Raw genomic sequence first — 18,339 nt, 5'->3', positions numbered from 1 at the left:
ACTCGTGGATAGTATTGGTTGTGATCCTTGTAAACCCGCATAAGGCATGTGGTATCTGTCTTCTTTCATTTGGTAGAGATGAGCTGACTTTGTCAAGGTCTGTAATCCAGAAGTAGAGAAGCGTGATGGGAGAGCAAGGTTTGGAGTGTCTCTATTATAGGTGAAAGAAAGGGTACCAGGTAGAGAATTAGGAGGCTGCAGTTTGTTATGCTGAATGTAACGAGTCACGTGGTCAAGGAGTTATTAGGAAAGACTGGGGAGTGGGGCTTGGGAGAGGGTGCAAAGAGATTCCTGTTATTCCAGTTTGGAGAATTAGCAGAGATATAATGAATGCTTGGATTGAAGTTGGGAGAGTTAAAAAGTATTTTTACTCTAAAAACAACAAACCTTTTCTTCTTAATAATGGTCTTAATCCTAAAAAAAAAATTAATATTATTGAAACTTGCAGTTTTATATTGTAATTTGTAGAAATACTTTCATAATTTTAAATCAAACAAAGGCATAGTCTGTCTAGAAGGCATAGTCTGTCTAGGAGCCATTGACTCTGGTTGTGAATTTTTTAGAACTGAATAAAAAGACAGTATTCTTTTCATTCAGTTGGGTTTATTTTTCTGTTTTATTTACCTTCTTGGTTTCTTAACAGTGGTCTGATTAGCCAGATACCCATGGTCATTTAGCTTGGAGTTTCTTCTTTATCAGAGATATTAGTTAAGTTTAGTTTACAATGTAATTTCTGCTTATATTTACATTTCAGTGTAATTTCATTTGACTGTAGTTTAGCTTCTGACTCAGCAGCACCGAGTCAGATCATCAGCTATATATAACTTTAATGAAATATTTCTGTTAGCTTCTTCTATACACTTTATCTTTCTCTATCAGTTTTTGCAATCTTATATTCTTAAAGGGTCTGACAGAGTAGATGTTGAAGCTATGATAATGGATCACTAGAATTCTTAGTTCTTTCACGGCTGCAATGGCTATTATGCAGTGTTCCCTTTTACGAGCGATTAGTAAGAAGTAAGATGTTTTGGAAGAATTTGGGCGACCAGCGACATGATACATCGAAAACCAAGTTGACCGCATGGAGGGAGTAGTTGATGACTTGAATATTCCATTCTCCCGAATATTACAACCCATCAAATCAAGTGGGATAATCTCAGTGTTTTCAGTTTCTTTCATCTCCTTTTCCTCCAGTTGTTCTCGAAAGTTAGAACCATGGCATTCTCCTTAAGAATAGTTTCTCAATTTCACCATGTAAAATTTTAGAACAAAAACCTTTTTCACGAGAGTTGATCTCATATAGCTTAGAATTTGTTCACGTTGATTACAAAGGAGGTTACCTTTTATTGCCTGAAGTAAAGGTGGAAGCCTCTTTACTCAAGGAACCGTGTTCACCATGACAGGACGCTTTCATCATTCAACTAAGGTTGATCCCAATCTTTTTATTTAATTATTGTTTGATCCTCAAATTAACTAATTAAGCATAAGTCAATTTTGAAATTTAAATTAATTTAGTGACTTATTTGGTGCTTAATCTCTTATATAAATTAATCATATTTTTAATGCTAATTTGGAAGGAAAATCAAATTAGTATTATTAATATTAGACATAATAAATATCCAATAAAATCAAAGGCAAAGATATAATAAGTGTCTAAAAATTTATTGATCACCCATTCTTACCTTAACACACAAAAAAAGGATTTTTTTTATGTAAAGTATAATTTTTTAATTCGTAAGAATAAAATATAAATATGAGTTTATAATATTTATCCTGTCTTATCAACTAAGTTAGATTTCATGGGAAGAAATATAAGACAACAAATAAAATATATTTAACTTTTTTTATAATAAAAATAGAATTAAACAAACTCATGGTCAAAGATGATTGGTACAATTAATACTTACAATCAATTGCATCATTCATCTTGATAAAGTTGTTTAAACCTATTTTTATTTGAAATAAGTTAGAAAAAAAAAAGTGTATGACATTAATGTGGAAAGATACAAATAGAGGGACAGAGGAACTTAGCCATATTTTGGATAAAAATGGGTCTCTTACTAGCTAGTACGATTAATGGCGTGGAAACCTGAACCAGAAATATTAACACGTACAACCAATAGACTCCTAGCATTATGGAAGCCGTCTGACCAAACTATGTCTCCGAAAGCATACCTACCTTGGGATTCCTTTTTGGACTTTAGAGTCACGTAGCATGAGTTTTCTTGCTTGAACCATATTGTATTGTCGTGTTTGATTTATATTTATATTTTTTGTTTTTATTTTTTTTCTTATTTTTTAAAAGATTAGAATTCTAAAAATATGTTTGAGTTGTCGTTTTATTTTTTATTTTTAAGAAATAAAAATATTAAAAATCCATTTTTAAAAAAATTTATTTTTAAATTTACTTAAAATTATATTTTTTATCATCGTTTTTTCATTTTACCCAAAATGAAGTTCTTGACTTTATCTGAAAATACTGAAAATGAGATTTTATTATTTTCAGTTTTTGGTTTTGAGAAAATATTTCTACTGAACATATTTTAAAAAATCCAACTTAACATATTTCTATCATTATTGAAAATAAAAAACTGACAAATCAAACAGCTCCTTATGATCTTTGGCCTCCACTCCAAAGGGTTCCAAGACGTGCTAACAAAATATGAAATTTTTGTTTCGACCCACATTACGAACAGTCCTTTTGATTGTTACTGTAGAGTGGAGGTTTGAGAGTGTGATTGATGGGTAGTTTAGAATGGCATTGGTTTTGGTTACCAAGTGTTTGCAGCTTGCGTGAACAGGTTCTGGAGAGGGATGATCAGTGATTTTATTTATCTGCTCTTGGGTGAATCCCATATTACAGAGGAAACTAACGTAATCAGTAGATTTGATGTCGTAGATTAGTCCTGGATCAACTGCTTTCGAAGGGTTTATGTGGCCAGCACCCATGTTAAAAGGATCCGCTACTTTCGTTGATCCACCGGAAAGAATACTGTCCAAGGTTGTGTCCAGAGTATATGCTGCATGTTGGCAAAAACGCACAGTAAAATTAGAGTACTATCCATCTGTCGTCCATTGAGGTAGCGGATATAATTAATTGTTTTGAATTGATACGATGCTTGCTTGCACGTACCGTACAAAAACTTTTCCCATATGATTCAATGAATGGTGGTTGCAATCAATCTTGATAATTCTCAGAAGAGATATTTTCGGTCACTGCTATTTCTACATTTCAAGCATTCTATTTTCCTAGCATATCGAAATCAAATTTCATGGAGCATCTTCTTAACCAAATAGCGTGAGCTGGACTTGAAATCAAGTAGTACCAGATTTTGAGCGCAGTTTGAAGGATTAGTGCGCTAATTGTTATAACGAGGAGAAACACAGATTATTGATGGAAACACCTGTGTCTAATACCCCAACAATGATGTCTTCACCATAAATCAGCTGCAATGGCGTTACTTCACTACTGTCCAAGTTAAGGTCCATGATGTCCCAGCTTCTTGTTGTGTGTGATTGTGATGACTCGCTCCTGTAAACCGACACCACTTCTCGCATATCTGCAAGTGTTGTGCTTAAAATGTTTATTTTATAATTAATAAATATGTTAATCCAAGACGTTTTCAGAATTAAATTGGGAATGCTAAAAAGGACATTAAACTTTGCTTAATTCATTACTAGCCAGTGTAGCTGCTTGGGTTGGATTTAGCATTGCTGAGAACCCCGAGAAACTATACTTGTAGCTATGGAGAATACAATTTTCCGCATCTTTTTCACTAAAATATAGTGGGTACAAGTACAACAATAGAAATGGGCTTATGTCTGTGAAGAAAGCTGTTGGAAGAAGCAGGGAATGAACTATATTAAAAGTAACCATGTGAAAACTGTAGATAGAAGTTGAAGGTGGTAATGAAAAGTGAGACCAGGATCGCCAATATGGTTGAGCCCCAAATATACTATATGGACCTGTATGTTAATTAATAAAGCAACTAGATAGATATTTAGAGAATACGATGTTGTAAGAGGAGTGATAAATATACTAGGTGAGAATAGTTTTACTTGAGGAGTTGACTTTGATTGAATAAAATAAATCGAACATGAGAGAAATAGACCTCAGAAACCCAAAAAATAAACAGCCATTCTGTTTTGGAAGAACTGTATGTTACGATGGAATTATATAGTGTTCTATGAAGCGTTCACTTTTGACATCTGAGAGACTCGCTGATAGCAAACCAGAAGAAGTAGTAGAAGTTCAAACAGAGGTACACGAATCAGAACCAGAAACAAGAGTAACAATAGCTAAAACAGGGGTGCATGAGGAAAGAACCAAGAGAAGGGTCATCAGGCCTGCGTACCTTGGTGATTTCGTTGAGAAATGAATGCTGAGCTGGCACCAAAGATTCGCTGGATCGTGCTTGGGTGGAGACATTCCTATCCAAACCGTTATTGGAGAATTCTAGAATTAGGAATTTCACAAAATCTGTTAGCACAAGGCATTATATATATAGTAATGTAAATAACCAGTGAATCAATAATACAAGAATTGCCTTACCTTTCTCTTCTCTTCTCCCTTCTGACTTCTTATTCTTGTGAGTGTGAGGTCTGCAGGCTTGTCCTGCTTGCAGTCCCTATCACTCGCTTAGGTCACTCAACAATGTTGTTGTGATGCGTGCTTTCCAAGTATCTCAAAACTGAAGTAGCACTGAGATATACCATCGTGGTTTCATAATGATATTGATATTTAAACACACCATCAAAACTTCTCATTCGTCTCTAATCTCTCTTCCTATCCCCTATATTTTTTTCTCTCCTTCACACTGGTGTTATTAAGGACTTTGGGTGTCCAAATATATTTATCTTTTCTCTTCAGAGACAGCCACAACTGAATTAGAGAGGATTCTTATTTAGTATTTACCTCCCCCACTTTTTCATATTAATTCTTTTTTCTTTAGAAACATTCCTCTTTTAGATGTGATATAGTTTATGGGTAAATGACCACTATCTTCAAAGCGTGACAATTTTGTCTCTCTAAAAACAAAAATTATGATTTAGTCCCTAAATGTGTTATACTACATGATGTAATTGTTGCATTTTTTACAAATCAAGGACTAAATTAAAATTTTCTTTTTTCAATAATTAAATTGTTACAAGGACAAAAATAGTTATTTATGTTACATTTTACTTTAATCTTTCAAGTAGAGTAGTGAAGCGCACTACCGTGATATTTTAATTACCATGAATACCATAAAGGAAAATGCACGCGACCTCCATCATTCTTTATATAAAAAAAATACTTTCATAACCCCTTACTTTTTAAAATTAATTAATGAACGTTCTGCATTACCTTATTAGCTCCTTGAACCGCATTTCTGATACGTACAGGAAATGCCATAGAATAAATTACCCTTTGCCCTTTATCAAGCTATGTTACCTCGTTATATACATAAATCTAGTCTCTGGTGTGTAGTTTAAAACATGTACTGAAGAACTTGGACTCAGTCACTCAGCAATGTTCGAAAATTAAATAAATTTCACTGCATGAAATTTAACTATTGACTGTTGAAAGTTAATTCAAGCTCAAAGCAGGTCAACACGATAACTTAATTACAGCATCTTTGTATGACTGTAGTCGTAGTTGCATCGGATCAATTAATCAACTGCTTATTTTGCTTTTTTTTTAGCACGAACAATCTTTAGCCAAACTTACAAACAACCATAAAATCTGCAAAGATATTTTATGACAGCAGAAAAATCTCACACTGCCAACACATTCCAATACTAATATCATCTTTCATAATTTCAAAACATTTATTTCTAATTTGCTTGCATCTTTTGTATTACAGACTAATACATCTCTTTACCATGCTCACTATGGAATAAGTAGGGAAGCAGGGCTTTATGGATCAGGTTGTATGGTATCCCATGACCTTGAACCTTTACTTATTATGATCATGATCCAAGCGATATTCTAAAGGATTGGTACAACCGAGCACCTATGAACAAGCTGCTAGATTTTATTCAGTTCATTCCATTTTAGTAGGTGGGGAAACCTCAAGTACATTTTCAATTGATTTCGAACAACTTTGTCTTCTAATTTTTTATGGAATCAATTAGGTCTCTTTTTTTTATAATTAAGTAAATTTGATCGTATAGTAAATATTCATCAAATCAAAATCCCCAAATTATTACATATTATGCAAACATTTAGGGTTTAAGAAAAATTTAACGTATGAAACAATTTTAAAAGTTTAGGAATCAGAAGTTAATAGTTTGTGTTTTTTTTTAAAATAAAATGAAATAAAATAAAATGACATTAAGATTTGAAGAAGGGAAAGTTAACTTAATTTTTTTTTTTATATTTTGAGTCAAATTTGATATTTTCACAAGTGGCTTTGGAATAGAAGGATCAAAGTGATTTAATCAATTCAAATTATTAATATTTGAGTAAACGAAATGAGAATTTAAGGGGTTTAAGTAAAATAAAATTAATCAAAGTACCAAATTTGCTTAGTTTTAAAAACAGATGAACTAAATGGCTCGAAAAAACTTTAAAAACCATAACTACACCCAATTTATATCAAAGAATTAGAATTTTAGCGAAAGATATATAATTTTCAAGTAATTCATACACAATTTCCAAGCATTATATTAACAATATTAATTCATCTTTCAAAGATATATAAGTTTTCAATGATTTTATTTATATAATCGTGCATTATGCGGATAACCGATCACAATCTGACAAGTAAACCAATCATGCCAGTTAGGATAAGTACTCCAAGTTGTCTCTCTAGAGACAATATCAAGCCAATTATGCACAATTCATTAACTAAGGATAGGACATGTAAATAGAGGAATGTAGTCACGTTAGTAATCCCCTAGAAGAATGTATAACCATTTTCAAACCTTTTAAAGCCAATGTTGCAATCAATTTGTAGTATGGGGAATGTTTCCAAGACAAAATCCAAAAAAAGAAGGTCGTTCATCACAAGAGTTCATATTTTTATAAAAGTTAGGAGTGCAAAGGCATCACTGTGGGAAAGGGAATCCCAACTATGGTGGCAGTCCAGAACCTGTAAATAATTTACAGCACCCCAAAAATTGTTCAACACAATAATTATAGCCACGAAACCAATATTAAGCATAAAATTAGTTACTGGCACATTATTGTCTTACAATATCTAATTACAAAGGAAATGAAATTTCGGAGACCAACATACTACAAAGATAGAGGATATGGTATTCTATGCTACAATCAACATTTTCTATCAATCATGCTAATCTGGGTTAAAATCAGCTGTTCTAGAAAAGCTCATGTACATTCCCAACAATTGCTAAATCTATTTCATCCAGGAACACATCAGCTTCTACACTTAATTTACATGTAATCACAGTGTATCTAGTATGATACAGTCTACTCTGCTCAGTTTGGCTGTCTTTACTCTCTAACCAATGAGCAGAGTTTTGTCGCCATCATTGTATATAAATCATAGTCAAGATTTCTCGGACTGCTTGGAGAGCTCTTTATCAGCAAAGTGAAGAAGTCTTCTTAGTCTTAGAACCATGTCACAGTGGAAAGGAAGTGCTGTTCGCCGCTCTAAGTATGTGGGGCTCACTGTCATCCATGACAAGGCATGAAGCTCTGCTGCAAGAGACTCCAGAACCAAGTGGGTCTCAATTTCAAAATCTTTAGCTTCCCAGCTTAAACTTCTACCACCTTGCTTGTTAATTCCTCGGACAATCTTCTCTTGGGGGATGTTAGTACCTCCATAATAATCAATGAGGCTCACTGAAAGTACAGAGGGCCATTCTTCTTTTTGGTTGGCTCTATAGTCCTTCCTCATGGAAGGTACAGCTTTTGAAACCACAAATCCAGTAGAGAGAGGAAGAGCAGAACCCTTGCTGTGAAGCAGATGAGCTAGTGGTGGCGACTCTGCTGTGAGGCATGTTGGGAGTTGAAGAACTGTTGTAGGAAGGAACCGCATGCTAGGAGAAGGAATTAGAATATATGCAGAAGACGTAGAACCAAGAGACTTAACTGGAGTGAAACCTTCTATGTAACCTGAAATAGACAAACCACCACCACCACCACTTTCAGTTCCTCTTCCAAAAGTTTTTGCTATCAATACTTACATGATTTACTTAATTAAGAATATTCAAATATGAGGTAGCATCACAAGTTCAAAATTTTGTTTCATGGTTGCTTGTGAAACTTCATTCTCCAATGCCATTGTACAATTATAAGTTTTTTATCCAGAAATCCAAAGTTGAGAATAATGATGAAGAAGTCTATCATTATCATTACCATGCTGCAAATCCATAATAGATTCAAGTCCTTGAAGGATATTTGTCCGAATTTCCTTTGTTTATGTCATATATGCCAAAACAGGAGTTTGGTATATTGGTGCAACGCAACTTTAAAAAACATAATCGTCACAAATGTGTAGCTGTAGCTAAGGTATGTTCAATGTCAAAGTGACAGTAAGTTTGTAAACCATTTTTCTGGGCAGTGCTAATTGTTTATATGGACAACATTGTCATTATTGGGGATGATTTCAATGAAATAAATAAATTGAAAGCTTCCCTTTTCAGCTGATTTTGAGATTGAAGACCCTGGGTCCTTAAAATGTTTTTTGGGGGATAGGTTGCACAATCAAAGAAAGGAGTTATTGAGTCAAGGAGAAAGTATGTTCTAGACCTTCTCAAAGAATTGAGATGTGGGTTGCAGGCAAGCTTAAAACTCCTATAATCCAGTACAAACAATTCGATACCTAAGATTATAGGGAAGATTAATTTATTTATCTCATATCCGGCCACCCAGCCAGACAGCTTTTGCAGTAAGTTTAGTGAGTCAATTCATGCACTCACCACATGGAGAACACCTTAAGGTAGATTACAGGATTGAGGTAATTAAAAAATGCTCTGAGCAGATGACTATCTTTTAAGAAAACTGGGCAGCAAGGCATTTAAGTGTTTATAAATGTGGACTGGGCTGAATCCATTACTGACCAAAGGTCAACATTTGGCTATTGTACCTTTGTTTTGGGAAATTTGGTTACTTGGAGAAGCAAAAAACAAAATGATGCGGCTAGTAGTGCAGAGGTTAAATGTAAGGCAATGGGTCAAGGAGTTTGTGAAAGTTTATGGCTAAAAAAAATTATACAAGAGTTACAACTTCCAATGACTCCCCATGAAGTTGTACTATGATAACAAGGCTACAATTAATATTTCCCAGAACCCAGTTCAACATGACCCGACCAAGCGTATAGAAATTGATAGACATTTTATAAAAGAGAAGGTGGATGCAGGCCTAACTTGCATGCCATTTGTTCCTACTTCACAGCAAGTGGCAAACATTCTTAAAAAGGGATTTAGACCTAATTTTGATTTCTTTATAAGCAAGTTGTGCATGTTGGACATCTGTGCACCAACAAGAGGGGGTATTGACAGTTGTATGTGTTTTACTTTAAATTTAAATTTCAAATAAGAATTCTAGAAGATTTAAGTAGTTATAAGATCCAGATAAAATTTTTCAGTTCTGATTTGATTTTATTCTCCTTTATTCTAGAAGATTTAGTTAGTTGAAAACAATCAAGATTAGATTATTCAAATCTGATTTGATTTTATTCTCCTTTTTTTTTTCTCACTATCTGATCATTATATTTTTTTTTCTAAACAGGGTGGTAGAATCTCTCCTAGCCTCCTCTGCCAATATAATTCTCATGTAATTTTGATCAATAAAGATCGTTTTCTTTTCCTAAAATTACATATACCAATCTCTATGAATTTGAAAAGTCAAAGAATATAAAATTATTAGACATAATTGGACTTATGTTTTATAGTTAATCACTTCATAGATATGAATCTAACTAAATATTTTGATTGTCATATTTTATAATTAGGATATGACATAGCACTTTTATTTAACTGAGCGTGGGTACTAGACTGCTCGGTCTAGGTAAGTGTATCTACGTATTTTTTTTTTGGAAGGCAGAGGATATATATTATTAATAGAAAAACAGTACCAGTGGTACCATAGATAGAAATTACAGTGCACCAATGTGCTGCCCTCCAAAAGAAAAACCCAAACTAATCCAACAAGAACATGAAAACCCCACCAAACTAACCAAAGGAATTCGAGATATTGGAAGACCATTGGTTAAAACTAATGTTGAAATCTTTCTCTTTAGCCTTTAACCATGACCAAGCTAGAAAGAGAGCATCATCCATGACTTTAGAGGAATCAAAAGATTTTCCTTGGAAAATCAGTAGATTCCTGTGCTGCCATATAGAACTAGTTAGGGCAATCCACCACCCACACCTTCTGCTATGGTTCACAGCTGCACCAAAACCTTCACAGAATTGAGTAAAATGGCAAGCTGGGGAAAGTGGAAGAGGACCTACTGCCTGAATCCATCTCATGGATTCCCACCACAGGCCTTTTGTCATTTTACAATTGAAGAAAAGAGGACAAGTATTAAGAGGATACAGAGATAGGCACTAAATTTGCTCTCCACGCAGGATTGGGGACAAGTATTTTTATAAAATGTGAGGATGGGGGGACAAATGCCATAGTACCCTACCCTACCCATTGTAGTTGAAATGGGGTGTTAACAGCTATCAATTAACTATCAGTTTGCTTTTGACAGAAGCTTATACCTCAGTATTTCCTTCAGTTATTGTAACATTTCTCTCTTTATCTTTTCTTTCATTTTCTCGCATCATGATTTTCAATACTGATCTTATCTATTCTTGTGCGCCTACTCAACCATCAGAACACCCTCATCTCATGAATGCAATTTAATGAAATAAGAAAAGAACATAGAAAATAAAATTATTATTATTCTAGTAAAGATAACTCACCAGGAGTTGATGAATCTGCTGGGAGAACTAGTTGTAAAGTATGGTCCATGGAAACTGCAACAAAACTAATGCTTTGCGCCCAATGAAGCAAACCCCTAGAATTGTCAACCATAGAATGTCCACCGATAAGTTGCTTTCTTGCAGTAGGTTGCCCTAAACTGCCTTTCATAAAACCAGGGGATTTGGTATGAGGGCTGTACAAAGGACTCGGTGAGGAAGGAAGAGTTCTTTCTGGGATCAAACTCATATCTGATTGTTGCAAAGAAGAACCATTACTAGTTGCAGACATCCCATCAGACATAGATTTCCGCAATTGCAGAGGCCATCTCTTCATCTCAGATACACCAACTGAATAAATGGCTTTCTGCCACTCTGTTTGAATAAAATGCCAAAGTAAGAATGCATGTATAGATGCAGACATAAGGAGCAAATGTACTCCAATTAGCTTCTCAACTTAAAGTGGTGTAAATATAAAGCCAATTTACTTTTGATGGATGTAAATATGCCAACAACCAACCATGCACCTTTGTGTGTGTTTATGTATAACTTTAAGGTTGGAACAGTTTGAACATGGTCTAAACCCACATGTTCAAGTACATCGGGGACTATACCTTAAACTTTTAGAAAAATTCATCATTATCAAAAAGAAATAGAGTTCATTTTGATAAACTAAACAGTGAATGGAATCATATGTACAAAACAAAATTAAAATATACAAAATGCAAGACTCTGTTCTAACTTACATGTCACAGGTTAAAACAAATAATAATAATAATAATAAGAGAAAATTACATTGACACCCCCAATGGTTTCTTTAAGTTGAAACTGATACCTTACCTTTTTAGCCCCTACAATAACCCCCTTAATTGTTTAAAATACATTATAGTGACACCCCCTGTTTCTCAATAAATACATTACATGTGTACCCCTATAGGGGGGTCACTGTGAACGTTAAAAGGCAGAGGTATTGTGTGCAATTTGAAGAAGCCACAGGAGGTTTTAGTGTAATTTGCTCTAATAATAATAAGTTATAACATATGACAGAGGAGATAATGTATTTTCTAATTTATTTTCTTAACTTTTCTGACATGAAATCACTTGATAATTTTTTATATACATTTGATGAAATAAATTAGATAATTAAAAGTGACTAACCTTTTAATCCAAAATATTTTGTGTGAATGTACTAAAATAAATGGAGCCAACTAAATTGCATTATTACAAGTGAGATGCTCACTTGTTCTGACATATTGCTTCACACAATTCAGAAGGAAGCTTTTGCACACCACTGTTACGTTTACACATCACATATTGGCAGGTACCTGAACTTATCAAAACCTACACTGGACCTACCCAAATCTCAATGGAACTGGTTTTAAACTTTATGATTTTTATTAAGAAGTCCTGTGGTATATAATATATTAGAATTTGAAAAATGACCCACCAACCACTTCATAACCATGCAAATAACATCACCACTGGGTACTTTGCAATAATTCTCACTCAACAGTATCAACTGACACTGGTATCAGTATAGGTATGGCCAGTATCAGGGAATTTATGCACACATGAATGTAACAACGTTTGTATCGATCATTATCTTTAGGACTGTATAAGTGTTTTTCAACAACCAGCAAATTACACCGTATGTCATAGTCAATGTCATCAGCCATGTCTTTTTACATGAGGGGATGTTCCATGCCCCAAAACTGATTTACATATAATATATCTCACAAGAGGCAGAGACAGACTTACCAAGGTACTCGAGCTCATAAAAACCTCCAATGCGTGCTATCACAAAATCTCGAGGCTTTGCAAGGCCAGGATCACAAGATTGAAGTATCAGACAACCTTGTTGAAGAATTTGAACAAATAGGCACTGCAGACCCTTTGTATCCTGCCTGCTGCTTATTCCACCAAAGGGGAAAATATTGCAGTCCAGCAATTCTCCCCTTGAGTCTGTCCAGATGCACACGAGCCAACGCCAGTCCTCAGTCCATCCATAGCAACAATGTAGGCTTGGAGGAGTCTTTGGATCGGACCCAGATGCATCAGTGCTTGAAGCAGACTCCACACTTCCTGCTGTACTTGTACTCTGTACATAGTTACCACTACTGTCATCTGCCAATGCCTTGGAAGATTCTGAAGTGGGACTACCAATAACTGAAATACCATTTTCAAGAGAACCTGGTTCTGCGAGAATAAAAAGGGGTTCAAACATGTAACGAATTTCATCATGAAGAAAATTATCCCCAGTTCTACTTGGATCACAGCTTAACCCCCCAGTCCTTGTTGGTTGCCAAGAATTATCCCAAGTACCAGGCCTCAAGCTAGCATCAATGTCACCCTCTCTTGGAAGAGAATGTCCTGCCATTCGAGGACCAACACAGTCTTTCCACATCCCAGAGATGGGAGAAGGCATTTGTGTCAAACCAGAATGAGATCTACTAGAAAATGCAGATTGAGCAAAATCACTAGAGATTCCACGTGAAATGCGACGAGCCTTGCTGTATACAGTAAAGGAAGTCTCTTTTAAAATGACAAGCTCACTAACAGATGGGCTTGTGACTCTGAAAATGGCATCCACTGTAACTATCTGCAAGACCAATTTTGGAATACTAAACCCAGAAAGCACAAGGATATTAGACGCTGAAGCTTCATCGACAGTGGCCAAGCCACTTAATGCCTTCACAACCTGACTATGCAAGCTAGATCTCCTCTCTCTATCCGACTGTTGGACAACCGATCCAATGGCAACAGAAGACTCAATTACAGTTTGCAAAATTGCAGTGGGATCAGGAAATGGGCACACCACATAGATTACCTAAATGTAAGAAGGAAAAAATGAGATCAAAAGCATCAATGCATGTAGATCTACGATTATAAAAAGAGAGAAATATGCTTTGAGAAAACAGTTTTCTTATATGAGCAGTGTCGTGCCATTAATGCTTCAAACAACCAACTAGGCTGTTAAAGCCTCATCATAATTTGGTCTGATTAGCACTTAGGGAACAAGATAACCATTCAATCTACAAAATTGAGCCACTAAACAAGTCACTTACCAAGCATGAGCTGTTACTTCCTTCGCTGGGGTTTGTAGAAAAGCAAGAGCCAATTTTCAAACCTCTAAGTGCCTTTGAAAGAGACTTGAGATAACTAGTCAGGTCCCAACCATTAGATAAAGATAAAAAATAATCACTTACTGAACCAACAAGAGATGCATTGCTGCTCTCAATCTTCATTGATTGGGGGCAATCAAGTAAAACAAAACCACAAGATGACAACTTTGCAGACTCTATCTCTATCTGATTCCCCAAGCCTTGAGGTGAATGAGTACCTAGCTTGCATGTCTCATACACTGAAAAGAATAAAAGCAAAATAAGACTAAACTAACAAATCAATACGTAAAATCTGAGTGAAGGGAAAAAAAAGGTGAAACTTAAATCCGCAGTCACAATGCATAGAAATCTGGAAGCATTGTGCTCTGCAACAACAATCAACTATTGTTGCATTCACACAAGAAAGTTCAGAAACACAAAATGGTCTAAGCATCTCAAATAGCATCTACATCCATAAAAAAGATATGACTTTTCTTTCCTAAGAGACAGGATTTAGCTATGGTTTCTCCACATTTTCTTCCATCCTTTTTACTGTCAATAATACATGATAAATAATTTGACTTAAATACAAAATTTCTCAAAGCCATCATAAAGCATAATACGTTGCAAATATGCAATTTGTAATCATCATCAAATAGTTCTTATAAGTTAATTGAAGTATAATTACCACTATTTACCTGTTCCTAGTTGTTGAAAAAAATCAGCAGCAGCAGAAGTAAGGGGATCAATGTCGGGACATACAACATGATACGTAATCTGCAACCAACAATATCATATAATGATTTAAATGAAAGCAAGTTCTTAAGCTCATTACCCATCACAGGTAATATAGGAGTAAGTATGCTCCTATAGGTAATTAAGTCAGGCTATATGATAGACAAGGTTCCATTAGTAACCACAGCCATTAGTGAATGAACTTACAGGTTTCTGTAGAGCATAGGGCTCTAGAGGAGCCTTCTCCCAGTGCTGCAAAGAGTTTGCTGATGTCTTGAGCCAATCATCCTGATACCTATTGGACATGTTTTGCATGAGAGGTTAACTAAATACCAAACTTTATAGTACTAGATGCCGGCTGTGCTAGCTATCTTATCATATACAATATATGATGGACAATATACCAGCAAATAAGCAAGTGATTAATCTATTGGGTTATTTTTAGCACTTAAAATAAAGAACTGATATTGTTTATGGCTGAATTCTATAAGAATCAACTCGTGGTGTATATTTTTATACATATACAAACATATCGCATAATTATAGGGATTACTACTCAATCAACTAACTAAAACTATTCTACATATAGTATTGTAAGTGTTCGAGTCTAGAGAGAATGAATAGGTTTAGAGAGAGAAACACTGGGTGGGGGAGGGATAGGTTTAGAGGTGAGGTAGCCAAGAGAGACAGAGCGAGCATCAGGGAGGCACCCCGACGGGACTATGCAGGAGACAAGGAAAGAGTCCAGCAATTTCATACTGTGTCAAACTGGATGGACCACAAGGATATCACATCCTTTTACTTCACTCGTTTTGGTGAAGACATTACAGAGAATGAACTCTGGCATCACTTCAAGAAGTGGGGTGATGTCAGGGAAATCTTCATACCCAATCGTAGAAACTACATTGGAAGGAGGTATGGATTCGTCAGATTTAAAGGGGTACGCGACATTCCCTACTTGGCAAGGCAGCTAGACAGGATTGTTATTGGTGGGCTGAAATTATATGTCAACATCCCCAAGCATGGAAGGGAGATGCCAAGAAAGGCAGTTACAGGGACCAAACCACAGGGGCATGAGGAGAGCACTCAAATAAAAGCTGATCGAGCCAGACAAGCACGCCAAACAAACCCAGTTTCATACATGGACACGCTAACAAGAAATAACAGGGCCCCGGGACAACGACTGGCCCTCAACAGCCAAACCCACAGCCGTGAAACTTCAACTTCCTCGATCCACATAAACATTGGGACCAGAAGACATCAAATGGCTGAAGTATGTGTGGGTAGGGTGCCTAAAAAACCCAGCTATGTTTGAAAGACTGGAGGACGATTTATTGTGGGAGATAGGACTGGATATAACTCCCAAATACATAGGAGATGACTTACTCTTGTTACTTGGCCTCAATGACGTTGGTGCAGAACAAATCATGAATGGTGGACAAGACGGAGGCAAATCTATGTTCTACTCAATGGAAAGATGGAGTTTGAACTTACGCACAAGGAGCAGACTGGCCTGGGTTCACTGCTGGGGTATCCCACTTCAAGCCTAGGATAAGAAACATATCCACCAGATTTTGGCTATTATAGGAGATATGGTGGATATGGATGACGAGGTTGAGGAAAAACGGAGACTAGATAGAGCAAGGGTGCTCATTAAGACCCCATGGTGGTCGACAATCCAACACACCATCAATGTCCATATTGGTGGCGAAACTTTCAAGGTGTATGTTGTCGAGGAGTGTGGCAGCGTTATTCACGACTGCCTCAGGAGGGGAAGAAGCTTCGGGGGTTCGTCGAAGGAGATCGACTCAGACGAAAGCCACTTCGGCGACCTTACTCCGACACTAACGGACAACGTGGTGTGTGAAGAGGACATGCAACACCTGTCAGCGCCAGAAACGTGACCCGCACCATGCCACTTCGCTACTAGGCCCAGTGCCGGCGTCGCAGATCTCGGCATGACTCTATTAACCAGCGGACAAAGTGGCTACAATTACCCACTGGATACTAGCAATAGTCCGCGGGGTTTTGGCGAAAAACAGCGAACACCTACGGCTGCACATAAGGACTGTCACGAGCGGCAGGCATAGGCCACCTACCACCATGACGAATTAGCCAATCAGGGGCAACCACTCAATGATGGGTTTACCTACTAGGCAGCAGAGGAGCAGACTTTTCACGGAAATGGTAACAAAGAAAAGGGGGAGACATGTGGCGTGGCAGAGGCCCAGAAGACATAAGTAGCTGCAACACGCGACGAGGCAGAGGCACAAGACTACTTTTGTGCACGTGACAAATTTAAAAAACAGGCGCATGATGAAGCTGTAGTTGAAGAAGCAGCACGTGAGCAGGGGGGGAGTTGTGTTATGGATACAAGTGGGTCAAACAAAAGGATGGATAGCTTGACTTATACCTCCACCGCGAAAACATACAAATTGGGCCTTAGCCCAAAAAACAACAAAGCAGGAATTGAAAATACCTGGCAGGTATATTTAAGACAAAGGAGGTGTCAAAAGAAATCCCAATTGGGCCATTCTTTTTATACTATAGAGGCAGAAATAGATAGGAGCAGAATACAGGCTCAATACCCACAGAACTTGGCACAAATTGGGACTGCATGTACTGCCATTAATGCCCCGATCACTGAAACAACCACACACAATGGAGGTCTAGAAGCAAATACAGAGCCACAACACATTCATGAGGCAGCTAACATATGGAGCATGGCTAAACAAATGGGGGCTACAAGAGGAGATGAGCAGAATATAATCATTGAAAAAATTAAATCTGTGGAAGAAAGGGACAAGACAGAATTTGAGAGGTGGGGAGACAGCAGAAGGGATCAATGAATATAGTTTCATACAATGTCAGAGGCTTAGGGAGGGGGGTAAAGTGGGCAGCAATTAGAAGATTGATCAAGAAGGAGGGTGTGAATATGATATGTCTCCAAGAGACAAAGAAAGAAGTGATTGACAAAGCTATGTGTCAGGCATTATGGGAGGATGTTGAGGTGTGTTGGGAGATGCAGCCTGCTACAGCAGGAGACATATTATGTCTATGGAGCGAAAAAACATTCAGGTTACAGAGGAAAGTCATCAGCAATGGATTTATTCTCTTGACGGGGGAATGGATCAAAGAGGCACAACAAATCAATATAGTTACCATATATTCACCATGTGACATTCACAATAAGAGAATACTATGGGACAAAGTAAAGCAACTGAAAGATTCATTGTCTGGAGGGCTATGGTGTATCCTGGGTGACTTCAACAACATCAGGGACCCAGCTGAAAGATTTGGCATTTGTCAAAGGTTATCTGGGGAAAGCAGCATCAAAGAATTCAATGACTGGATAGATGATCTGGAGGTTATAGAGGTACCATGGCTGGGAAGAAAGTTCACCTGGTACAGATCAAATGGAGCATCTAGGAGCAGGCTTGACAGGTTCTTGGTGTATCCCATGAGTGGCTTGGCAGATGGCCTGGCAGTTTTCAAGTTACTCCTGCAAGGAACTTTTCAGATCACTGTCCAATCTTGCTTCGGTCCAAGGTCGTAGATTGGGGTCCTAAACCTTTTAGGATTTTAGATTGCTGGCAAACAACTCCTTCAAGGCAACTGTACACCAATGCTGGACTTCTCACCA

General features: G+C 36.7%; 1 protein-coding gene across 3 annotated transcripts in view; it reads right to left on the bottom strand.

Moving 5' to 3' along the window:
- Positions 1-7,101: 7,101 nt before the first annotated feature.
- The window catches only part of LOC114396206 (mediator of RNA polymerase II transcription subunit 13-like), a 37,569-nt gene continuing 26,331 nt past the window's right edge, over positions 7,102-18,339 (bottom strand). For all 3 annotated transcript variants that reach the window (XM_028358112.1, XM_028358113.1, XM_028358114.1), the window contains exons 17-22: positions 14,904-14,991; positions 14,660-14,738; positions 13,926-14,221; positions 12,619-13,687; positions 10,864-11,235; positions 7,102-8,062 (exon numbers count right to left, since the gene is read on the bottom strand). In XM_028358112.1, coding sequence (XP_028213913.1) covers positions 7,494-8,062; positions 10,864-11,235; positions 12,619-13,687; positions 13,926-14,221; positions 14,660-14,738; positions 14,904-14,991 — 2,473 coding nt within the window. In that variant the 3' untranslated portion in view covers positions 7,102-7,493. The remainder of the gene's footprint in view (positions 8,063-10,863; positions 11,236-12,618; positions 13,688-13,925; positions 14,222-14,659; positions 14,739-14,903; positions 14,992-18,339) is intronic.

The sequence above is a fragment of the Glycine soja genome, chromosome 18 (assembly GCF_004193775.1).
Source record: "Glycine soja cultivar W05 chromosome 18, ASM419377v2, whole genome shotgun sequence".
Classification (NCBI taxonomy): domain Eukaryota; kingdom Viridiplantae; phylum Streptophyta; class Magnoliopsida; order Fabales; family Fabaceae; genus Glycine; species Glycine soja.
This window is presented reverse-complemented; position numbering and strand designations above follow the sequence as displayed.